Source organism: Etheostoma cragini, chromosome 16 (genome assembly GCF_013103735.1).
Source record: "Etheostoma cragini isolate CJK2018 chromosome 16, CSU_Ecrag_1.0, whole genome shotgun sequence".
Taxonomy (NCBI): Eukaryota; Metazoa; Chordata; class Actinopteri; order Perciformes; family Percidae; genus Etheostoma; species Etheostoma cragini.
The window spans coordinates 17549858-17576127 of record NC_048422.1 but is presented as its reverse complement, the minus strand read 5'-3'; the positions used below and the strand labels follow the sequence as shown (position 1 = coordinate 17576127).

Sequence of the window (26270 nt, the reverse complement as noted above, 5' to 3'; positions counted from 1 at the left end):
TAAGCTAAGAACAAATGCTGTTGAATTGTTGAGGTTATCCTAAAATTAAATTGGAGTAATTACTACGTCATACAAGACGTTCTATTTAAGGAAGTTTGTCACACCACATCCAGTCATGCAATCAAAAAACACTATTTCTCACAGACGGGACTCTACCTCTTGATCCTGGCCTCGTACTCTGTCTTCTGCTTGTGCATCTCCTGTTTGAGACTGGCCACTAAGCTGTGCAGAGCACTGTGACTGCCGGGGCCATTGCCAACAGTGTAAACATCACTATTATCACTACTGCTGGTGCCCCGACTGCTCCTTCCTGCTCCACCTCCACTTCCTTCTCTCTGGCTGTTCCTGCCCTCCCCTTCTCTTCCTCTGCCAGGCTGGGGAGGCTCATTGTCCTGTGCTGGTCCATCCAGGTCTTCATATTGACCTCCATAAAAGTCCTGCTCAGGGCAGGTGGTGGTGGAGGAGCGACAGGAAGTGGAGTTGTCAGGAAGAGAGATTTCACAAGAGGAGGTGGACCAGGTGGCGCTGTCTACGCTCTGCTTGTCCTCGCAGCTGCTGTTCAGACACGTATTGGTGATGTGGTTCTGCTGCTGCACGTTCTGATGGTTTAACTGGACGTTGTCATACGTGGACAGACGGTTTTGATTGGATGTTTGATCCCCATTGGGGCAGTCGCGTGTTTTGTTGTTTTCTCGTAAAGTGACGCAGCCATTTGTTACCCAATGACCGTTGCGGCCGTTCAGACTCCCTGTGACAATATCAGTGCCAGAAATGCCCATGCGCACAACTCCAGTCCCATTCCCGCCAGAGCTGCTTCCACCTGTCACGCCACCGGTGCCCATTTTTGTGCCGGAGCCTTTGAGCGTTCCACTGCGCCGCACCGGTAAACTCCCACCACCACCAGTCAAAGTCGGGCTCTTTTCTTGATTAAGGTCTGAAGACGGTGAGGAGCTGAAGGAGCCATTTGTAACAATCCCACTGCCTTTACTGAAAGCAGGGTTCTTTTTAACAGTCAGTGGTGGACTGCGAGTGATGTCAAAGCGTCCTATAACACCATTGCGAGGGCTTGATGATCGCGGGGGGCCACTGTTGTCCACGTGTTGGCGATGCGACGGAGACTCCGGTGCTTCCCAAACACATTGCCGCACCGCCTGTGTGTTGTTGTTCTCGGCGTTCTGAGATACTGTAGTGATCGCAGAGGTAGTTGTGGTGGCTTGTCGCCGTTGTAGCTCAATGTTGTTGTTGACAAGTTCAAGGGCCGTGGGACTGTCCTCATCCAGAGGGAAGAACACGTCCTGCCGGCCAATCAAAACGGCCATGAGCTGCTGGACCAGAACAGTACCTAACAGCGTGAAACCACAAATCATTATCATTACATTTAAAATGTTCATTTATTAATGTAAAAAACAAAAATAAAGATGTTAGAAAACAAGACAATGTGCACACAACCAGCCGGAATACTGACCTTCCATAATAGCGACTGGATCCTCAACTTTTGGCCTCAAGATATTTGGCCCAAAGACTGTGGCCAAGTTTTGGACGCTCATTTTATTCACTCCTGAATATGACTGGACTTCATCTAGAAATCTGGAAAACAGGAAAATATCTTTTCACTGGTCAATAGTGATCACAGTTTGAAGTATCATCTGCTTTAACTATTATTTAATACCTGCAGATGTACTTGAGAAGGTTGTAGTTCACTGGAGGTAGATTTTCCACAAGCTTTCTCAATTCCTTCATACCCTGAAGATGGTGCAGATCATTTTTAGATAATGTAGATTCAATTGAGAACATAAATGAATATAGATACCACATGTTCTGATCAATCATTTGCAATTTACAGTGTTTAAAATTAAATACAACAATCACACCCAGACCAGATGGAGAACAAAAGTTGAAAAAATTGAAGTTAAAGATTATTCATCTGCCATCTAAAAACAATTACCAATAAATTATTCCCATTACTTTATGAAGTATGCATTGACCGAGGAAATATGTTTTGTCTTCATAAGAAGATTTTTATTTAAAGAGGATTTCTTTCTATATTTATGTATCATCAGTCACCGGTGAATCTGAAGTGATCTTAAAGGATTACAAATAACCAAAAACCTGCTGCAATCTATGGGAAAACTAGTAACCTTTTGTACAAGGATTATGTGAATTCTGCTTACTCCTAGGATGTTTTAAATGTAAGACAGTACTAATCTATGCTTGAGGTGTTAAAACTTAAATAATAGATCCATGCACATGCATTCAAAGCCATAAACTTGGGCTCTTAAGTAAGAATAAGAAAGATGTTTTGGAAACTGTGGGAAAGCAAAACACTAGTCCCCTGCAGTGAAGCATTTTCTTTCTGCAAGTGAAAGAAATCCTATTTGGATGTTAGTGGTTAAGACAGGCACAACAAAGTCATTGTGTGAGAAACAGCTGAGCAGAGTATGGACGACCGAGCAGCTTTAATGCTCTACAACAAGATGGCTGATTTGGATGATTAATGTGAGAGCTTTTCAGTGCTCACTTCTGTTGATATAATGTATGCAAGGTATAGATAAAGAAAAACTCATCAAGTTCTCTTTCTTACCATTTCGTCATCTTTGCTGAGGAGCTTGGCGCAGGTCAGAAAATCCTCATACTTGTGGAAGGGGACGACGGGCTCCGGCAGCTCTCTGAGATACAGCTTCAGTAGAGAGGCTACTGTATGCACATCTGTGTTACTGGAAAAAAGACAGGGGAGGGTTATCATTTATTATGGGTACATGACATGGAGGCAAAAACAAGTCATCATGATTGCTCCTGCAGCAAGAGAAAAGTTATAATAGACATTTTTGGAAATACGCTTATCATGTTTTGGCATTGGAAAGTAGAAAAAAATCTCCCTTTTCTGTTTGTTATATATGAGGCCACAGCCAATAGCCATTTTGCATAGCAAAGACTAGAAACGAGGGAAATCGCTAACAAGGCTCTGTCCAATGCTAACCAAATCAACCAATCAGAAAGTAATAGCTCACTAAATTATTTACATTTTGTTTGTTTAATGTTCCATACAAAAAAGGAACCGTGTAACAAAAACTGACTGTTTATGTACTTCAATTTAAAAAAAATGTAGGATTTCTCATGAGATATTTAAGTTACTTTATATGGGAGAATAATCAAGCTTTAGCAAACTTAAGAAAGCAAACAGGACACAAGCAACAGAAAGACATTAAATTTAATAACAAAAGCAACAGAGGGAACAACAACAACACTGAGGAAGCTTAGATGATCTGCCAAAAGGTAAGAGGATTTCCACTGCAGGTTCAGACACTAATAAGCCAACGAGGGGCAGCTGCTGAAGCAGGCAGGAGGTTACAAGAGAATATACTAAGGGAATCAACAAGGTGAAGGACAGATAGGAACAAAAATCATGTATAGAGGGTGGCGGAGTTGTTGCCACTGTATGACATGAGTTGTGTTAAAGCAGACGTAGGAGGGTAGAGATGTGTCATGCTGACATGATGGTGGGATTTTGTAGCCTGGGTTTCTAGGAAGTGGTGAGATGTACAACCTGGATTCTGATAGTCCTGTCCAGGTTTTATTTATGGTCATTACGTAGATGGTGGGAATGAAAGAGGGAGGAGGGGCGGAGAAGAAGAGATGCGGAGCTGGCATGAAACATGTGTTTCTCTGTCATCCTGAGTTATGGATTAAAGTTGTCACATTTAAGAAAAATGTCTCAGTACAGCCACCTACATTCCAGATTGTAACTCAAATTTATTGCAAGCTGATTTTTAAGACTGTGGAGTTTGTACTGGCCTGTAGACAACTGCGTGAGTTTAGGAAAAAACGTTTCACTTTAAAGGAACACGCCAACTTACTGGGTCTTTAGCTTATGTACCGTTACCCCCAGAGTCAGACAAGTCGATACATATCCTTCTCATCTCCGTGCATGCTGTAACTCTGTCTGACGCCCCCAGCATTAGCTTAGCCTAGCACATATCCTGCAGGTAACTGGTTCCAACTAGCTACTGCTCCCAATAAGTGACAAAATAACGCCACCATGTTCCTATTAACATTTTGTGATTTGTATAGTCAGAGGTTGTGGAAATAACAAGGTCACATGAGACACCCATATTCTAACCGCATACTAACTGGGAACTATATTCTCAGATAGGCAAAGCACTGCTACTTCTGCTACTTGGGCGGAGTGATTTGCTCGCAGCACCTGAGAAGCCCGGTCACGGAGCAGAGAGTTTGCCTTGAGTTTGCTCATAGTTGGAGTAATAGAGTCAACAATTACTAGATACTTAAAATATAGGTTACAATCATGTGTATTCACTGTGACAATTAACAGGGGAGACCAGGTAATACCATGATTTTTCATAGAATTCCAACCAAAAATGCTGACCGATGAATCTATGGCTACTTGCTTGGGGTATGGATCCAAATACACCTGTAGCCACCTTCAAGAAGCATTGTGTTTGTTCACGTGTGCATACGACCATCCCATCAATGGTACAGACCGGACAAAGCGTTTCCCCTGCAGCACCGGTAAGTGTTCCGATATGGTTTCAGAGGATTAACTACTGTAATAGTGGTAACGTTAGTAACACTATTACATAAATAGGGTGGTCACTTGGGTTGTTGACAGAAGTAACTGTGCTTTTCGGTGTTGCGCTAATCACTATTCTTTTTACTGTCTATGTTATCACTCCACCCAAGTAGCACTGCTTCGCCTTTCTGAGAATATAGCTCCAAGTTGGTATACGGTTAGAATAAGGCTGTGTTTCATCTGACGTTATTTGTACACCCTGTGATTATATAAATCATATGTTGGCGTTATTTTGTCACTTGTTGGGAGCAGTAGCTAGTTGGAACCAGTTACCTGCAGGATTGTTGCTTGACTAAGCTAATGCTGGGGGCGTCAGACAGTTGTATCATGCACGGAGATGAGAAGAATATGTATCAACTTGTATAGCTCTGGGGGTAACGGTGAGTAAGCTAAAGTCCGAATAAGTCGGCGTGTTCTATTAACATCTGGACAAATATATATTCAGTGCTGACCAAAAAGCTGTTTTCACTTGTTCCGATTAAAGTTGTGTGGAGCCATGTCACAGAAGAACAAGAAAGGTGTAAATTGCTCCTAAAAATCTGGTCATAGCAGCATATAAAAGTATGATATGTGACAAAATGTAATTATTTTCAATGGAGTTGCCCATAAAATATCCACATAGGTACAAACATTACGGTTAACCAGCTCAGAGCATTTCCCCCTACATTTTTTTTTTTGAATGGAAAGATGTAATCCTGTCTTTTTTTTTCAGTACAGGGAAAATTGAACAATGCGCTGTTGTGACCCACTAAAATGTTTCCGGCTTGTTAGTGTGCCGTTAGCTTGCCAGCTACAATTGTTCACCAACTATCCCTGCAAGTATTCCTTATATCATCAAGCTTCTAGTAATGCCTATTTTGTGAGAGGCTAGCATGAACGTAGCAGTTCCACTTTCTCAAAAAAGTGAGATGTGTGGCGGAGGGCCTGGTTTGCATTCAGTGGCAGGGTAGAGAGGTGTGGGAATGGCTCATTAGAGCAATGCCAGGTGAGGTGAGTGACCAAGCTGTTGCTCATTCTCTAATTATACTCTCCCTTTTTAAAGCTATAGTGTGTAGTATCTGCTGCCCCCATGAGAAATTCTAAGTAATGACAACAACACTCTAAGTGCGGCCACATGATACAGGCCTTCCGTGATTGCGCCAAGAAGGACACGGAGGATCAAAAATATGGACTATTCAGAAGAGATACTTCTATTCACTTGAGTTTGTGCGCAGAAGATGCCAGACAACACAATTTTCTGAACACAGCCATACTGAGAAATACAGATTTAGCTTTGTAGCAACTAATTTGCCAATAGACGGAATGGAACAGATGTTCATTAATATCATAAAGTTACGCACATAAGCTTTAAAGGCGATGAACACCTACACAGGTGTAATCAGTTAAACTGGCTGATTGGACCTCTTCCCAGAGTGTGTGTGTGTTTAGACTTATTGACATCTTCCTGAATCTCCTGTTAGCTTTGTTGCACCTGTTAGGTCAGGACAAATGAAAACTTTATCATTCTTATCGGTAGGAAAGATTTGTGGCCATCAAAAGCTCTGTCCCACCTTCAACCTTAGCAGAGGTCTAATGACTCAGAATAACTGAAAGCACCTGTGTGGGTGTTCAGAGACTTTAAATGCAGTAGTGTGCGGAAACCTCACATGGCTGTTGTACATTTTGTAATCTAGTGAACTAAGTTTTGGAGCAGCAGGACCATGTGCGCCAGGAAGCCGGGCTTCCAGAGGTGCATGGTCACAGCTGTTTTGTGTTTGAACAGATGTCCAAATAAAGAAGCACCTTGTCTGTGGGCGAGCTGTCGTGTCAGCGTTTTGTGTGGAGGTGACAGCGAGTCATGCTCCAGATGTCAATCAAGCACAAACTTCCGACCCCCACAGCTGAGAACAGGTCTAATCAAGCAAGTAAAAACAACGGTGGTGGTGGACTAAGGGGGGGTAGTGTCTTTACATGGAATTATTTGTGTTCAGTGCCTGCATTTGGTAAATATTTCTTCTAATGCTGACACAATTGTAAGGTGGACTTAGTAAAAAAAAAAAAAAAAAAACTTAATCAATTTAAAGAGCTAGATTTAAGATTTGACTTTTAATGTAGATCTTTTGTAAAATGTAAAAAAAATGACTCAAAAGACCAAAGTCATTTAGTATTCAATATCTACCAACTTCCAACCTGTAAAAAAACAAGCTATTTTTTCTACAAATATTTTAACTTGACAGGGGAAGCACAGATGGAACTACTAACATTAACGATTGATCAGTTAATGTCTCTCGAGTCCTAGAACTAAAAACTGAATGGAATGCATTTGTAACCTGATTAATTACACTTGTGCTTTTTCTGCCAGGGAATCAAAGTGTCTGCTGTGTTTTAGAGGTAAAATGGGGATAAGAAGGAACACAGTACATTTCTGCAGCTTTAACAAGCAAAAAATCAAATTTCTGTTGTGAGCCAGTGGTTCCAGATGTACAGAGCTTGACCATTCAACAGTGTGAACATATCAGCTTAACATTAAAATGCACTGAAATACAAGCGGACAGTATGCTTACTGTTTCCTTACCAATCAAAAGAGGGTTTTTCTCCACAGTCGAAGGCATCCTGCAGCTCTTTGACCAGGTTGGCCTGTCCTGGGAGTCTGAAAAGGCCCTCCTCCCTAAGGCCCCACTGGCGGATGAAATCCACACACTGCTCTACCAACATAGGGGCCAACTTGTTCCCAAACCGGCGCTCATACCGCACAGTTTCCTCCAACTTCTGACCAAAGATCCCTGAAACACAAGACAAAATGTTCAATGGTGGTACAATATTGATTAATGGCTTCAAGAGATTAGCAGTGGTAGACCTGTTTTACCTTACACTTGAATATTTACATTTATTTATTCAATGACCAAGCTTTTATTAATTTTATTTATAGTAGATTAAAGTGTTAAGTGAGAATTCAACATATCAAAGATGCTGAGGGCTTTGTTTCCATGGTTTAATTATGTTTCTAACACAGATGTATACAATTTGTTTCTCTCTTTACAGCCAAGTTATTATGTACTGCAATATTTCCCAAATGAGGATTATAGTTTATCCTTTAAAATACCAATACTGTTTAATATGCTGCACTATTTAACATTCTCTGCCAAAGTGAAAGGATAATTTTTGGAAAAATTTGAAATACAAATTAGCCTAGCATCCGCAGCTTAAAGCACATCAAAGTGAGCAGTTAAATCGATTGAGAGAAATAAGTTCTGATACGGCTGGTTAGACAGTCCGAGCTAAAAATATGTACACCCACAAAGCCTTAGTCTGATGATCAAATCTCAAACTTCCTGCTGAGCACCTTGCCTTTTGTCTGAGGCAGTCGGCGTAAAAAAAAAGAGGAAAAAAGACCGATTTCCATTTGCAGCCGTCTCATGTGGATGCAACACAAGAGGGGATTAAGGCAGCCTTCCTGAGAGATTTGGATCGGCATACTTTTCCGGTCTCCAGAGACAGACAGAGGCTACTCACATACATGCACACACGTGGTACAACAAGGGACCGTACAATGGCTGAATTAAACCAAGCTTACCGGGATCCCTGTGATTTTGACAGCATTTGACACAGCAAGAAATAGCTTTCACTCAGCTTGGATTAATGTGAAATGTACAGGTCTATGCAATGGTGCACCACACTAATTCAGAATGTACCCTTTTCTTTTTTTGTATGCTGACGCAAATGCCTCAATATATTTTTCATTAGACGCAAGTTGCTTTTTCATTAATAATATTTTATGATGTCATACTACCCTCTTGAAATTGACACAACTTGTAAGCTTCCAGAAGAAATGCCCTTTAATGAATTTGTGATAAGATAAAACACCAAGGGGCCTCATGTAGAAAAGACTGAGCAGCTTTCATACCAGAAGATGGTGTACGGCAAAAACATAAAGTACCTACCTGCAAAAGTATTCACATTTGTAAAACTGGGCGTACGCCAGGTCCTGCGCACCTTTCCTTTATACATCACATACATGATACGCCTTGCCTCTTCCCATAAATGAATATGGAAATGACTTTGAATTTGGCCCCAATGTCATTCTTTGTCCAATCACAACAGGTCAACCCGCTGCAGAAGAAAAACAAACATCTTGTGACGTTGAGGTGCGAAAAGCGCAGAGGTAGCGGCGAGAAAAAAAAGTTCTTGCTTGGAGGATTGTCGTCTCGGATAAGCAATAAAAGAAAATGCCCAAAGTGGCAAATGGTGACTGGGCAGTGAACGCACCAAACCTTGGCAGAAATGAAAATAAAAAAAGTAAAGTTGAAGTGGAAATCAAGCTAATAGTGGCCGCGCCACACAAGATACAGAAAAACATCCATCTCAGTGTCAGTCAAAATTACGTACAATAAGCCGTTTGATCTCACTGATGTCATAGCATTTATTTTCTTAGTGTTAGTAGGCTCAGGGAAACGGACCAGATCGATCCGTGCGTCCCGCCTCCTGCACGCCAAGGATGTCTGAGCTTTCGCAACTACAGACTCACAGATACTATTGCATTTTCCTGTGCCAATCTTTTTGTTGCCCAGTGAGTAAGATATTTCATCCATGGAAAATACAGAATATGACAGAAAATATTTTCTAAGTGGATTTTCATTCATTTCCTGAGCTTAAGCTGCCTGTGAATTAAACAGTTTTTAGTGTGAAAGATTGGAAATATTATCCACATAAATTGAACAAACTTTTATGGAATATCGGTGGATATAATTATGTTTTTTCATAGACAATGTTGCAGACTTATGCCAGTAAGTGAAGTGGGAACTTTATTTTGTAATGTTTGTGATTTCCGGCACTTTTCAGTTAGATATTGCCGCGTTACAGAAACCAGAAAAGACTTTGCGGACAGCCCGCACATTCTCACGTCAAGTTAATTTTTTATACATCACAAAGTGTCTGTGAAAACGGTACGCAAGCTGTGTGTGTGCGCGTGCGTGTGTGTTTGTGTGCTGGCTCGTACAACAACCACAAAGACTTGGGAAAATTAAAACAACACCTCCACTTTGCCAACCCTCAGCAGGTCCCTTCAACATTGTCAGGCTCGGTCAGCTACCCAGGCCGACTGCTGCACGCGCACTTATGTCTGCATGCACCACGCACACACACACACACACACACACACACACACACACACACACACGGACCAGGTCGGACACAACAATGTCTGATTTTTCCCTTTCCGGGACATTTCCTCTGTCTTTTCTATGATTGTTCTTCTGTGGTGTGGTGGAAAAATATTAACACTTTCCCTACTTTTACCAAATGTTACATATTCATGGAGATGCACTGTGAAACAAAACCATCTCAACCGTGTACGGAATGACCCAAATAAATCTGAGTGAGTTATATACTGCATGACAACTCTGATACACAAGCAAAAGGCAGGTAAACATTACATTTTACTCTGGAAAGAACGTTTAACTGTGGTATCACACTAAACGAAATATGAACTGTAATAACGCTAAATGTCAAATGGGAAAAAAAAAACACGAAATATGAGAAATGTCCTACAGTATATGTTTTATATGAAGAACATTTAGTAATTTCTACATAGAATTTATCTAACAAAAACAACTGTTTCAATTTAAAGGCTAACTCTTTAGAAATAAACAATTGGTAATTACCGTGAATTAAATCTCCAAAGATCCAGATGGAGAGGCCACAGCTGCACATGACTTTAAACTCTCTCTTGTCCAACTGCTTCTTCAAGTTGGCCAGTAATTAATTCAGCATCACAGCAAGTGTTTAGCACAACATGACCGCAAACCTTCAGGGGCTACGAGCTATGCTGCGGGTCAAACATGGGCTTTGTTTTAGTAGCTCCACTCCCTATCTGTCGCTCTCTGAACACATTTTTAATCACACTTCACCAGCCAATCAGGGCTTGGGCTCAGTTAGTCTCTGCTGCTACTGCAAAACGTGAAAGCCTGAAATGTGTGTATTTTGTTATCTGTGTGTGTGTGTGTTTGTTAGCCTGGCTCCGCTTCAACTTCTTATGGCATCTTTGACAAATGGCTCGTCCTTTTGAAAAGCAGTCAACTGCAATATACATCAAACTCCCTGCACTGAAAACAGAGGGGCCAGCTCAGCCTCATCCATTCACTGTGTTACAGAACGCTGCTCTTGTGCCCTATGCTTATACACACTGTAAGCCGATGTCTGCCAGTAAAGTCAATAACAAGCTGTAACGGCACAGCAGGACACCCAGTAATCATCACACTGATCTCAGAAACAACTTCATGAGAGCAATTACACCATCATGCACTTCAGCTAAAAATCACAGCGCACATGATTACAACATCGCCACTGTTTGTTGGTTTATTTGACGCAATTGTTTTGAACACATTCATTTCCTCAGTTTATTAGCACAAACGGGCTGGAAGAGAAAACAAACATGCAGGATGAGAGTAGAGATTTAAGTGGCAAAAATCTAGTGCTGCAAATAATCCTTGGACTAAAGCTGTTTATACATCTTATCATGATGAAGTCAAGTATTGTAGTGATGCAGCCAACATGTGGCAAGACACCCACCATATGGAGTGAAACATGGAGGAAAAGAGGAGGCAGCCTGTTGCTTTACCTGCCAACAAACAGGTAAAGCAACAGCCACTCTGGAAACATGTCTGTTTTAGATACAAGGGTAAGGTCAGGATAAACCTATTGTGGGAAAATGCAGGCAACTGTTCCTTACAGTCCTCTATTTAAAAAAGCAAAACCTGTAATATGTAATCACATCTAGTTGGCATTGTGAACATAAATGCGGTATTGTACCTGAAAATTACTGCTAAGTCCTTTCTCCATCATGCACCCACAAATGGATTTAAGTTACACTATTATCATTGTGCACAAAGCTACTAAAGTTTGTGCTTTCAATACTTAGTCAAACAGAGTATCTGCAATATAAAGGATGCATTTTGTCAGTGGGATCAGACCACACAGTCAGCAGTTTGATGGCCTTGCTCACGGATTGAATACACAGACTTATCCATTCTCTGGCACAGCTACTGGGAACTTTAAAAGTCATTTAAATAAACAACAAACTGCTTATTAAAAAAAATCCCATTAACATCAACAAGTTATTTAGCTAACAAGAACAATAGTCCGGTGTAGACTAACCTCCACCAAAAGGAGCCCAGATGACCCTGCGGATCGTCTTCACCCAATCCTCCATGTCATTCTGGGTGCTGGCCATAAGAAGATAGGTCTCATGGTTGGCTGTCATCCGCTCTCTGTCTCCCCCTGTTCAAACAAAAGAGAAAGAAACATGCGTAGATGATTACAGCATACTGCAGATAGTAGATAAACATTTACGCTAGTCTGATCTCTTCATCTATCCAAGTTCTCTCTGAATTTACAGTGTTCTACAGAGTCAAGCTCAAACGTCCAAAAGAAGTGAATAATGAGCAAAATACATTTTTGAATGGAAGATGACTCTAAGGTGAAGGTCCATGCGGTCTGACCTCCTTGTAACCCAACACAGCACAGACTTTAAATGTCCTTAGATGACATTATATTCTACTTAACCCTATACAGTAGGTGTGTCTAAAAAACAAGGCAATTTTGGACATGCACACACTGCACTTTTAACCTTAACCGCAGTAATACATCAAGAGAAATGTTTATATCTCTGGGCAGTAGTGTTCCATTAGAGGCAGGCTCAACTATCCTGTTTTGACTTGTGGATAATAGCCATGAGCACTCTACTGTCAGGGGATACCAGTCACAGTGCAGTGGAGGGTCTGGACCTGTTTCACATAACCAATCTGGGTGCAGCGATTACTATGACAACAGAATCATTTGTACCACTCTGCTTCAGCTTTAGCAGGATGAAACAAAAAACAAACAACCAATGCGCAGCATTTTACAGAGATGCACCTGCTCTATTATAGGAAGAGATGAGCTATTAAGAGACAAATGGACTTGTCACACAACCGTTGAATTATTCATGACTGTGACCACCAGGGATCTTGCTCCATTGATTGTATCTCGGGATGAGATCCGTGTGTTGCATATAAAAAATATTTATAGACTGCTCCAACACAACATGACAGGTTACCAATATGAAGTCCTAATGACTTCAAATGAAGCAAAAATGATATTTAAACTGTCTTCTGATGCAAACCAAAAAAAGAATAAATGAAACCTAAATTGCCCCCAAGGGAATTTACTTTCCGCAAAGAACATACATACATACACACATACATGACATCACATTGTATGACATAAAAACATTTAATACATTTTAAAAAACGGTCATTAAATCCATGCACGTTTTAAAATTAATATCATCAGAATGAGATTAAAACCAACAACGAAACATAGTCAACAATCTCCATTCACATGTAAGGTCATTATTACCAATGCCACTATCATGAATTAATAACCAAAACGCCTGGGCTTAAAGACTTGCTGCTCTGACAGCAGTTCCAGATGTAAACCAGCTTCGAAGCATAAACAAATCCTTGACCGATCAAACTGTCAACAGTTTAATCCAGATAATTTCAGCTTTAGCCTATTTGGAGGCAAACTTTGACAGTGATATGGATGCACTCTGTCAGTCATGAGATCTCATTAGCTGGCAGCAGATGCCAGTGTTTGCCATGTGTGGCATTCTACATGTTGTTTATTCCTACTAAAGCTTGCACAGACCAACTCTCACTTTAAAGACATTGAAGTTTTGATGCATGTGGTCTATTTCCAGGAAGCAAGTTCTCCCTCTTGATGGTTTAACAGTTTATTGGTTTACACATAGCCTATACAAATACTACAGATTAATATTCACATAGCCATCTCAATTTAAGATGTGATGGAGAGATGCAAAAAACCCTCATAGGGTCCTAATCTGGGCACTCTCCACTGCATACTCCAATAAAAATAAAAATAAACTAAAATACAAGTGGGCTAGTACCCTCCTAGTTGCTGATCCAGTGATTAGTCACTACCCTGTATTGGCTTCAGCCTCAGAGCTCCCATTAATTACACGATTAAGTAGTGACGATTAATCACACCTCAATATATAGACTTGAAAAGCAGCACACACAACGTTTGCTATATATTCATTCATGACTAAAACACAAAGAGGCAGCTTCAGCTCACCTCTTAAGCGCAGGAATCACATCCACGATGTTATTTCATCTTTCGCTTCCTCAACCTGCGACGCGCAACAGATTTCCAACGAAGCAAAACAATGCCCTAATCCACCCGGAAATGTGCGACTCACTTCATACATATGTGAGCGATTCTTCAACCAGTGGAAAAGCTCCGTAGGTCGCTCCAAATTACTTCAAACAGCGCTTCTCGTTTGAATTAGTCTTGCACCTATCCCGACAGCGCTGTGTCAGCGAAGTCCCTCGTGTCACAAACTCCTCACGCCGGCTGTGTAAGACTACCAGGGCCGGGCTAAGCGTTGGAAGGGTCCTAGGCAAGTCATGGAGCCCCGGTTCCATGTTTCCATTGGAAATGCAAATCTTTAAGAATGGCTCACAAATAAATATTTAGGTCTTTTTAAAAGGTTATTTTTAGTAAACGTTACATAAACAGTAATACATTGGATTGCATTGATAAGCCTTGGATTAATACACATTTTATGCTCCAGTGAGATGTATGGATGCTATAGTGGGAAGTAAACATGTACTAGGCCTACATAATGTCACATGTCACAAAGTGCAACAGTGTGGCTTGTTGATGTGCTATGTGCTTTTATGTTGGCCTACTATTTTCCATTCCCTTGTCCCCCTCTAACGTTACTTGTGTAAAGTGTCCATGGGTTTCATGAAATGTGCTATTTAAATCTAAGTTATTATCATGTTAGTTTCTACAGCAATCTCTTAATGCTATGACTTGCAACACAGTGACAGTGATACCATGTTTAGTTCAGAAGACATCCAAAGTAGGTTATCGTATATCATATAAACTGTATATCAAAGTTATCTTATGCAACACTGGAAATGCAAACATGCATGCTGGAACTTCTTCTTTTATTGTAATGAATGATTTTCTGTCAGAGAAAAACATTCATTGCAATTGTATGACCTCCCAGTAATGCTAACTCAGTAATACCGTGGGCAATACAGCACCAGAAAGAAAAGACCTTTATGACAGCAGGTGTGGTAAAAACACTATACACCTTTGTACAAAGCGGCCGCTAGAATCAACACAAACTGAAGGTTACACATAACCACTTTAAGGGCAATAGGTAACATTAAACATGAAATATTGCTTGCATTGTGTGGTCCTCGAGAGAAAGAGATGTAAGTTCATATCAATTAAGGAAGCTTTCTGTCTATTTAACTACAACTGACATCTCTGGTTACCATTTAGCTGAATGGGAAAGTGCACTTAGTAGCCTAAGCTTTGAAATTTAATCAGTGTTTGTCAAAACTGCTCAGAAAATATTATAATACAATCAACCTTTATATCATTATAAAGTTTAAAAAAATCTCTATCCCAGGATCAGAATCAGCTTTATTTGCCAGGTATGACACAAACAAATTTTACTTTGGAATTCCGTTGCTCCCAATGTAACATGACAAAAGGAGACTTTTGATGCAAGTATCAAGAAATACTGACATTTAAGGAATATTCTTGGAATGCTTGTCTTGCTTTCTTTGAGCTGCCCAACCATGTGTTTATGTACACTTCTGGTCAAAATGTCACATTTCTCTGCCCCATCAGTCAGAAGATAATGTGTTATTATGTGTTAGGTGAAGTGAATCTGTCAGATGGTTCCACATTGACAACACTTACTCACATTGTCCAATTTGGCACACAGAAGTTTCCCAGTCACATTTGCGTTGATTGTCATGCAAAGTACTGTAATTGTGATTCCCTGGGCCTCCTGTGAGTGTTTTTGTTCACGTTTAAAATCAATCAGCCCTTTCTGTTTCCATTACTTGCATGGCAAGACAGTAATTCTTTTTGGAAACAGCGGGTGTGACGCTGTTAAACAAGCGTGCAACAGGATTATACAGCATACAACACACTCCTGTTCCCCCTGCCATTTCCTGTTGATGCTTAGGACTGAATTGGCCACATTGTTTATAAAGATGGGAGATTTGTCGAGCCTACTTAGCACATGGACAACTTCTTGGACAAAAACTGTGAGAGAGCTGTTCCTGAGATCTATTTATGATTAAGCGAAATATTTGCCGCCTATACCCGTAGCACTGTAACCTGTAGTATTAGTGTAAATGTTAATCTGAATAATTTAGCACATTTGTGCCCAAGAGCTTAATTTATCATAAAAAGCGGTTTATAGGAAAAACACTTAAATCTAGCAGATGTAAAGATTAAGTCATCAGTTTGTGAATGATATAGGTGCTATAAACTGTTCCAGGGATTAATGAATAGTGTTAGGTAAATTCTCCATATCTGTCTACATGAGGGGTCTTCAATGTTTTTTTAAGTCAACAACCCCTTAACTGAGAGACAGAGCAGGATCCCCCCCACCACATACTGTTTATTGTCTAAAATGATTTTGCATATTAAACTGGGTTTGCAGTAACACGTACGGTGGCCTAAAGCCTTTATACCTACCTTTTTCATATAATAATAAATAATAATAATTGATTGCATAATTTATAAATCCTGTTTTAATGTTAACGAAGACATCTTGTGGAATAACTCACTATATCTGTGGATGGCTACTATAGTGACTACAGTACCGTCCCCACAGGCCAGTGAGCCTATCATCAGTGGGGATTTATATTTAATAATAATGTGTTGGATTCATGTTAAGACTTTTTTTGTTTGTTTTCTTTTAACTTTCAAAAACGAACAATAATATGGATGCCCCCCTGCATTGACTCTGAGGACCCCCTAGGGGTCCCAGACCCCTTGTTGAAGATCCCTGCACTAAGTAAAACAACTGGAAGCTCAGATTCTTCACCGGCGTTGGTGAAGCTGCCTAAAGTTATTATTCTCCACCACACAATTCTCTGTGACTGGCACTGTCTCAAAAAACCCTCATTGCTTCTTAAATGAGACCAATCCCAGCAGGGTTTCCCTGCAGGAGACAGTTGACTTATAGCGCGACTGTACCTGAAGAGACAACCGTGACAGCTGCCACAATTCCCCTGATTCAACTCGCTTCGGCACACAGCTCCAAAACTTTTATAAACTCAGCGGGGAACAATTGTCAGCTTCGCAGAGGTGTGCATGAGCAAACTGGTACACTTCAGAAGACAGCTTGTATTAAAGAAGGATTTCCTATTCACCTTGAGACTCACAACTCGTGAAAACAGTTCAGGAAAAGAGAAAATGCCACACCCTTTCACATTTCAATTTCTGCTATTTACATTCAGGAAACACTCCAATTGCATCATGCTACAGCATAACCACAGACAGATGGTTAATGAAATCAATCTCAAATCTGTGTATAGCGTTCAACCAAGGAAAAACATTGCTAAAATGAAATGCATGGATCCCATTGTATTACATAAAGCACATTAATAGCACACCTATGACAAATTGCATATACTCAAACAAAACCGTAACATATCACTGACAACCTTGAATCATGTTAAATTATCTTGCTGCTCTCAGTGTGTGTTATAATTACTATCTGAGTTGCGTTCAAAGCGCCAACAACTGTTCATTTCAGTTTTGTCCACCGGCCTTAATAAGTGGCCAAACCCAGCTGCAGTCTAGTCTTTAACTAATGGCTCAAAAACAGGTGTGAGACAACAAAGGATCCAACTGTGCTGTAATTGCTCACAAATACCTGGCGCCCGATACACTTTACTCAGACCTGTACATATGTATGTCCTGTAAAACAGCTCGCAGTGCATCCATTTCACAGAATGTAGAGTGCTGCATTGCGTGGCTGGAATCACAGACTAAAATGTTTCATTTTGTGTAAATAGTAGTATTAGATCATTTACTATCCACTGCTATTGACACAGCACAATGTAAGTTTCACAGACTGCTACAGTAGTTCTATAAAATGTATGCAAACTGTGTGCATTGCTTAGAATTGTCTTTTTGCTGGAAGGAATAGGTAATTAAATTATTTTCTTTCTACTTGTGAGATGGATACCACTGTCAGATATGATACCCAAACTGCAAAACCATTGATTTCATGTGGTGATTACAGGTCAGAGTATACAGCTGAAACCTTAAAAATCTACCAACCTTCAAGGCAGCCCAGCCATGTGATACACTTTATGTACCTCATTGCAAGGGTCTAACAATAAAAATTGTAATTTTGTCATATTGGCAGACACTGCCCAAAAGGAAGTGGGTGAGGGTTAAAAATATGTATTGTCCTCAAAGGTGTAATACATTTTGTGGGAGACTTGTTGTGAAAGTTCTTCCAGACTTAGATTGTGCTGCTTGCCAAGTGGAGGAAGCAGCTGCTGTTGGCCTAGAAAACAATGCAGACACTGTAACTACATTGTTTAATTTTAAATGACAAAAAATGTGTCATGTTTCACCGTGTGTGTGTGTGTGTGTGTGTGTGTGTGTGTGTGTGTGTGTGTGTGTGTGTGTACAGACAGAGATTAAATGACTTCATCAATGTCTTTTCTCTCTCGTCTGCAAGAGCTCTCTTGTTTGCATGCAAGCAGGGGCAAGTTGAGATTCAATATTGTGTCTAATGATAGTGTTCTCCGAAGTCCACACATCATAAATACCTCCAACGGAACAGGGAGTCACTCACCGAGTGACAATGGTGACAAGGATTAAAATTGGAAAGAAAAACTACCGTTTACATGTAATGGCACCCCTTATATACATATATACATATATGTCTGCTTCATTCATGAGTAATATCACCTCCAGATGATCTAGTCCTTCAACAAAGTGCAGCTGTTGCAACAAGGAAGTCTGTCGAAAAGAAGCCAGTGTGTTTAGAAAAATGCATTCGTTGTATTGCAGTGGAGAGACCGAAAGCTATAAACAGGCTTAAAATAGTCAAATAACACACTTAGTGTTGTTACCTTGATGTGAGGATAGTAAATCACATAATCCATACTGTGGTAAACTATGAATCGCTTGATGAACCATCTCCATGTCACCGTCACACTCCTATCTCTGGTACTCCAGAAAAGAAGCTCCCTGAGAGGGCTGCAAAGTCCAGGCCACCTAGGTCAACTTAAGGACGGGAGTTCCTAACAGAGGAGATGCTCTGCCAGCTTTTTGGCCTGGCTCAAAATGAGTGAGCACAGCTGAGAGGGTGTTAAAGAGAAAAGAGAAGGAGGGGAGGGAGGTGAGGTTTGAAGAGGGGGTTGGGGAGCACACACACACACACATTCACACACATTCACATGCATACTTCCCTTAAGCACTGTAATGGGAACAATAGGCAGATCTTTGAAGACTTGGGTTTAAAAAGGCCACTGGTCTGACTCAGGGCATGACCCCATAAGCAAACATGGGATGTCCCATTCACACTGCAATGCTTTGTTAGCAAATGCAAACTGTTTAGAGCAGAATTATGTCATAATATTGACTTTTTGCATGTGGGAGTAAGAGCATGTATATTACATTTATTTATGGCATTGTATTGTCATAATGTAAGAAATGTAACTACATATTCAGATTGATGAAGTAAAACAAATGTAGACAAAGTTAGAGTGATGACTGTTGGTCAAACGAATTAAACAATTTGAAGACAGGACACACGGATTCAGAAAATTGGGCTAGGTTTTTAACAAAAACATTTCTGACATTTAATGGACTAAATTGTTAGGCAATTGGTTGAGAAAAATAATTTAACAACAGCTTAACCAATAAGGAATACTAATTGTTACTTGCAGCTCTATTTGTCAATAAAGTTCCATCACCTGATTGTTGACAATGATATACAAATGGGAGATGCAATGATTTGTTGAAAAATCAACCGGTTGATTGGCAGAAAATTGGTTTAGGCAATTGTATGAATCAAACAATTATTTCATTAAAAAAAAAAAAAATTGTCTTTGCTTTCTGTGTTTTAGTTAATTGGAAATTAATAGCTTGGGGTTTTGACCAATTTCTTGATAATGCTCTTGTTTTTTTCCAGCCCTAGATTACAATGTACACCTAGCATCTTCATATCACTATACCTAATAATTATGTAAAAAAGTAAAAAGGATTCTGCATCTTACTCTTTCATATCCAAATATCCTAAACTCTCATTACAACTTATACATTTGTCATGCTGACAGACTCCTGGCGTGTAGATCCTCTCTCTCTGCGGCTATAACATCCCATGTATCTATAATGGGAGTACTGTTCCACCTGAACCCCTTTGAGGTATCGATAGCTAATTCTCTTCCTGGTGTCATGGTGGTCCTTGCCTGTCAATCGACATAATCTGAAGGCAGACACCACAACATTAGCCTCCCCGAAGACATTGTGTGGTGGAGAACACAGACTCCATAGAGCTACTGTGGCTATCCATTACCATCTGATGCTGAATGAGTAACAAAGTGAATAGCAGTGATAGAGGTCAGAGGGGACAAGGGTTGTTTGGCTCTACTGTCCCGCTACAGGCGCCCATAGGGAAGAAGGTAATCATGGCACCAACAAAATGGAGAATAATGGCCACATCAACTCTAAATTCTCTGTATTCGTTGGTGCTGAAAGGCTAACATGATAACCTTGCTGTTGAGTAGCATGGGTGAACAGAGTTTTAGTGAGTTGTCATGAGGACAGTTCGGGGGAAGCAGTGGGTCATTCCGGGAGGTCACAGGCATGTCATAAAGCCAAGTGGCCCCATTCTGATATCATGCCAACTAAATAAAGAGCTGTGTCTGTGTGTCCTGCCAAGGCTGCTGTAAATATACCATAGTGCAAAGGGGAATCAATTTCAACTTTAGGAAAAGGAAAACAGGGCTCAGACTTGACTTAAAGTCCAGAGCTTGTGTTGGAACATAATGACAATGTGGACATGATAATTATGAAAACTAGAGACTAACACAGATGGAAATGTGAATTGTACAGAGTCCCCTGGTGCATTTTGAATCGATCGTGCATGCTTTTTTTTTTTTACTGCATTTAAACAGCCTTTTCCAAAAATGTTATCTTAATTTTCCAGTGTAACTGACAAAAAAAGAATGCATCATGTTTTACTATGATGGACTATATGCTGTATAATAAATTCATTTTGAGTTTCTTAAAACTAAGTAAAATGAACTACATTTTGCTTTGGAAAATGGTTGTAAGGAGTGTCAAGTATGTGTGATTTAAAGTAATTGTAAAGAAAAATTACAACAAAAGAAGTCCCGGTATAATCCTTTAATATTTGACTTAGCTTGAAGTGTTAACAACCTAAACTAAAAATTGTAAACATAAATCACAAATGACATTTATAGAAGCTCTTAGCCACTGAGCACAAACATTCTGTTTAACCCACATTCATTTCTGTGGTGACTTGCAGTATAACGTGAGATGAACCATGCATGACAAGACGTTTGTTAAAATACTAAAATCCTTACGAGTTAACCATTAAAACCACTGACAGCTTTGGTGACTACTGACTGGGGGATTAATATCCCATTAAAATGTTTGGAGTGTTGAGGTTTGGTGAGGGCTGGCAGCTGTTGTCACTTGAACACTTGCACGCAATGCTGGGAGGCTGAAACATTAGATCCGGAATACAAGCAGACTGATACTTCAGAGGGAGCTTCTGGAAAGGTGCAGCACATACATATCCAAGAGGAAAAACTAAGAGTGGCTCTGCAGGCCATTTCTCTCAAATCAACCTGACACTAGTCTGTAGCATGGTATAATCACCATATTATCAAATAATTCATGTCTCATGTAGAGCCAGACTTACTGTGCTTTAAACAGTTATATTCTCTTTAACATGCATGTGATGCTGTGTGTCTGTTTGAAACATATAGGCATCCTTATGGTTATGTAAACATATCTCCCAATGAAATATCCCCGTAAGTGTGTACTGTATATCATGCACTCATGGCCATGGGGACTATACATCTTTGTGGCGTGAATGCCAGGAAATCATACTTGGTGTGCACTCTGTCCAACACACACACACATACACACACACACACACAGACACACACACACACACACACACACACACACACACACATGCTGATAAGGATGCAACAACTAACGTTATTTTCTGCAGCATGTTTTACTGTGAGAAGTAGAGATTTAAGTCAATAGTTATTTTTTTCCTGCAGTTTTTGCAACATCACATCATTCGCCGCAGTCTGCTGCTTTGTTTACAAATGTTTCAGATGGTGCAGCTTTCATCTTAATTACTAAGATAAAGAATTTTAAGAAATAGACGTAGACAAACATCCTGGCACTCTGCGAATAGACTGAACCTCCCTTCATCCAGGCTAGAGAATGAAACAAGGAGTGGACTTGACAAAGTACCTGTTGCTCTGCTCACTAATACCTTCTAATATCACCTTTCAGCACTGATGAGGGCTTCAGGGCAGATGCACACCTGCACTCCCCACAGCCAAAATTGATAGGCTGAGTCAGGCTGGCCTTTGGGAATGCCCTTTGAACTTTTCAGACAGAAGTTATAGTAACCTGAATTCCTGTTTATTGAGTTACTTATTCCGCCTTTGAAACCCAAAGAGAAGTAGCAACAAAGCAGGATCATAAAGGAAACTAAAAAAGCTTGAGTCTGGCTGGATGTGCTGAGAAGAAAAAATCACTAAGAAAAAGGCTCCTCCTGATTTACTCCTTTACTCCCTCCTCATTTACCTGAAGTAATTAAAAAAATGAACTCACTATGGTTATGTGTCATAGAGGCAATGAATCAACATTTTCATTTACTTGATTGCTTTTGGAGATTGAAGGGCCTGTCAGAGTTGAACATTATTGTTGATAGAAAGCAGAGATAGTAGACATTCATCAATCGTCACACTAAAAGAGCATTTCCCACAACTTCATATTTCTACTTAGTGAGTGATGAGATGGAATATGAGTGACACCATTTTTGGTGTAGATATAACAAATGTGTTCCCAGAGCAGAAGCAATATTTGTCTCTGTGTAATAAGTTCACCGTTTAATTTGTTCGTGCCCCATACTTTTAACACATATCTGTGTGACGTATGCACCACGAAACCTCATGTTGACTCTCCGCACAATTATCTAGACAGCCAATGAACAGCATCCATCAGTTTGGCAAAGATAAGCATGTATTCGTTTTGACCATCACAGCAGTCCTGTCTGCATTGCTGCTCCACATCCTCGTTGTTTTCTCTGACAAAGCTGGCCAAAGCACTGCTGGCCTGAGAGGGCTGCAGTGCAGGGGGGAGTGCAGGCAAGCTGGGTCAAAGCAAAAGATTGGTGGTGATCTAAGTGGAGAGACAGAGAAATGCTGACGACGAGATTGGCTCTTTGTGTGTTTGAGTGTGCGTTGCTGAACTGTTGTTAATGTTGTTCGGTGAGTTCTCTCGATTCACACCCGTGCTATTGCAGTCAAAAATCAAAAACTGTGTGTCACTGAATGTCAGTATAATAATATACAAACCGAGTTTGACATTCAACATTGTTATGGGTATGCCCAATCATTTATTTGTATTGTTGACATAGACCACTGAAGTTATACCAAAGTTCATTTTTACTTGTTAACACAAGGAGACTTCCACACTACAGAATAGTACAGAAAATGCCTAACTGGAAGCTCTCAACAGCCACTTATTTATACAAAGTGGATGTTTAACACAAAGTCATAACAAAGTCGATGTTGTCAGTTTATCTCATTCGGTCTGGGACTCTCCTGTGCCTGCTCTGCACCAAGAAACATCCTGTGCCTTTCACAAGGACAGACTATGGCTCCATGGTTATCTTATTTAGAGTGATCAGTATAACATAGCATTATTGTGCAAAGAGTTTTAAAACTAATCAGAGAAAAAGTATGTATCATAATTTTTCTAACACCTAGTCACGTATTATTTGCTGAAGAGAGAGACCTGTTGAATTCAACCAGCAGATTTGTCATCACACAGACATTTAATGCATATAGTTTTTTGTGTTCAACATCTCAAACATAAACACCTCTCTTCCTCTCTTTGCTTTCCTCCTCACCTCTGTCAACAATTCTTGAAATCTAACTTCTGCTCCTTTATTTTACATATAGAGTATTTCCTCTTTCTCCATTCTGTTGCTTCACATTTTTGTATGAGAACGTCTTGGATTTACAGGCAGGCTGGGAGCCGTGATTTCACAAGTCTGTTCTGTTATCTGACTCAAGCAGCCAAGCAAAGTGAAATTTGACCCACCTATGAGAATGCTTTTTTTGCTTAGCATGATTTTCCTCCCTCTGGCAAGATTTTTTTAAAGCCACATATCTAGTATAGCCACACCTGGTATTATGTTTGGTTTAAAAACGTATCTTATTAGACAAGTTATTCCAAGGGCTCATATGGTTAAATCATATACAAATATTTTCAGTGTTGTTAGAATCGTATAGCCTTACTTTAGTTAAAGTTGAAATATGTCATGACCGGTAGGGTGCAGGGCAGGAAAACATGTGGTTTTGTTGGCGTCTTTCATTTAAGCAAATAGTTTACAATAACATTATCCAATTGGTTAATACATTTTCAAGACATCCTTTTACAAGTGCAACATATTATGCTTGATCATCTTTGCTACTGTAAACCTTGGTAGTAAGATACAGATGATTTAATATTTCCTAATTAGACGGTCATTAATATGTTGGAAAGGGTAGATGTTACACATCACAGTCTGTGTACAGGTCTTGGGGAGTACCACTGTATATGTAAAAATAAAAGGGAAAGGTTCTACAAAGACTTTTGTGGCTCTAGCAGAATGCCATTTCAGCCAGAATTGGAATTGAAGATTACAAGTTTGAAAATGAAAGAAATCTGGGATTGTGAGATTGAGTGAGCTCACCATACCTCTGTAGCCCGCTCCTTGTCTTAGCTTGAGGCTAACAACTTGAAGCAACTTTAGCTGCTGTTGGCTTGAAAATAAGAAGGTAGATTTTGTTGTTAACAATTTGGTGCTTTTAGGAAAACTTGTTATACATAAATGTAGATATTTTAAGACCATTGGAACAATGAACTAAATATTTTGTGTAAGTCATTGAAATGAGTGAAGGATAGAAAAAGCCCTTGAATGGATTTATTGACTTTAAACTCTTAAATTGATTTGAGATGGTCCCTTCTATTTATTTTTATCATTTAATTTTCTTCTTTAGGTTGTTTTTTTGCAAAAACTGTATTTTTGAAGTGGATTTGTAAATGTGCCTTGTTTTAAAAAAATCTGAATTCTAAAAGAATGAATAGTATATATTTTTTTGGATACTTCTGTTGGCACAACACAATCTGAGTTCTGACTGAACTGTTGCATTAATTGCATTGTGGGAAATGTAGGCACCACGTTTTGACAAGGAATAAGAATGTGTGGAATACATAAAATATTCTCTGGTTCTGCTGGATTTTGATACTTAAAAAAATTAAAACCATGCATTGTGCGTTTGACATTGTTATTGTTTTACAAATATGTATCTCTTTTATGAAGAAAAAAATCAAGCTATAGTGTGTAGAAAGTGTAATGTATTGAAAATATAAATGCATGACATGTTCAGCATGGAGCAAGGAGTGTGATGGTCATTTCCATCCTGTCATTAAAGCGCCACAGGGCAAGGCTCCTCTATAAATCGATATTTTTCTGTATATGATATTAAGCATTTTGTGAATAATAATAACTCACATTATTCACAGAGCATGTTTGCTGATGTTTTTAAAATGGACACATGAACAGGAACCTGCAGCAATGTCACCACAGCATTATGGAAATCAGAAATGCATGCATCATTAACTGCTAATCTGAAATCACAGCTGCAATAAAAATAAGCTATGAATTGTGTCTTGTAAAACACCGATCTGCTGACGTGATGAATAGACAGCACATGGAAAAAAAACACTTCCTTACAGAGAGTCAGTAAGAGTAGGTTTGAGACAAGTAAAGCTATCTGTGAAATCCTTCCACCCCTTCCTTCAGTCGTAACTTTAAACAGTGCCCAGTCTAATATTATCACTGCCATCGTAATGACACGCTCCAAACCAGACACAAACATGTTAGTATTCATTACAGTAATGTATAGAGACAGACCTGGGTTGGAGTTAAGATCCATGGGGCACAGCGGAAGACGGGCCCCCTTCTCAGCTGGAGCTTGAGGGAGCAAAAGCCACAGTATCGCTGCTGACTGTTGGCCACCTGGTGCCACCTCTTCATCTGCTCTTGTTCGGTGCCACAGATAGATTTATCTACTTCTGTTTCTGGTAAAACACACTTCACTACGCTCACTACTATCCGTCCCACTCTCCCCCTCCGCCTTCCTTTGCCTGTAGCTTCCCTCCACCTCATATAATTCTTTTGCCTAAAACTTCATTTTGTTGAGGCAAAGGCAGGTCAATGTGACACACCAATCAGCAGCACTCAGGCAGGGTCAGGCTGAGGCTAGTCAGTCTGCCTCCCTGGAAGCCTTTCCTCTGCATATACTTCTGTCAAAGGAGCTGAAAGAGCAGAGGAAGCATATTTCGAAAGTCACACACGAAAGAAGTGTAGGAGAGAGCGGCCAAGTGAAACCGAGTGAGACAGCAAGCTGAAAGCAAGATGGTCTCTGAAGGAAGTGAGAGGGGTGGGGTGGGAGCTGCTGGTTAGGGGGGTGGGGTGGGGGTGGTGGGGTTGTAAATCAAGCAGCCCTGTAAATCTGGTGAATGAAGA

At 40.1% G+C, this 26270-nt stretch overlaps 1 protein-coding gene across 10 annotated transcripts in view; it reads right to left on the bottom strand.

The window, feature by feature from the left end:
- The window catches only part of arhgap24 (Rho GTPase activating protein 24), an 81104-nt gene that overhangs the window by 2143 nt on the left and 52691 nt on the right, over window positions 1–26270 (bottom strand). For 4 of the 10 annotated variants that reach the window (XM_034897130.1, XM_034897129.1, XM_034897131.1 and 1 more), the window contains 6 exons: window positions 11720–11842; window positions 7143–7350; window positions 2582–2714; window positions 1670–1743; window positions 1466–1587; window positions 157–1342 (listed from right to left, as the gene is read on the bottom strand). In XM_034897130.1, the coding sequence (XP_034753021.1) occupies window positions 157–1342; window positions 1466–1587; window positions 1670–1743; window positions 2582–2714; window positions 7143–7350; window positions 11720–11842 (1846 nt within the window). Of the gene's footprint in view, window positions 1–156; window positions 1343–1465; window positions 1588–1669; window positions 1744–2581; window positions 2715–3544; window positions 3561–7142; window positions 7351–10227; window positions 10418–11719; window positions 11843–13699; window positions 13987–18540; window positions 18728–25655; window positions 26138–26270 lie in introns of those variants that run through there. The other 6 variants (XM_034897134.1, XM_034897133.1, XM_034897135.1 and 3 more) reach the window with 6 other exon arrangements.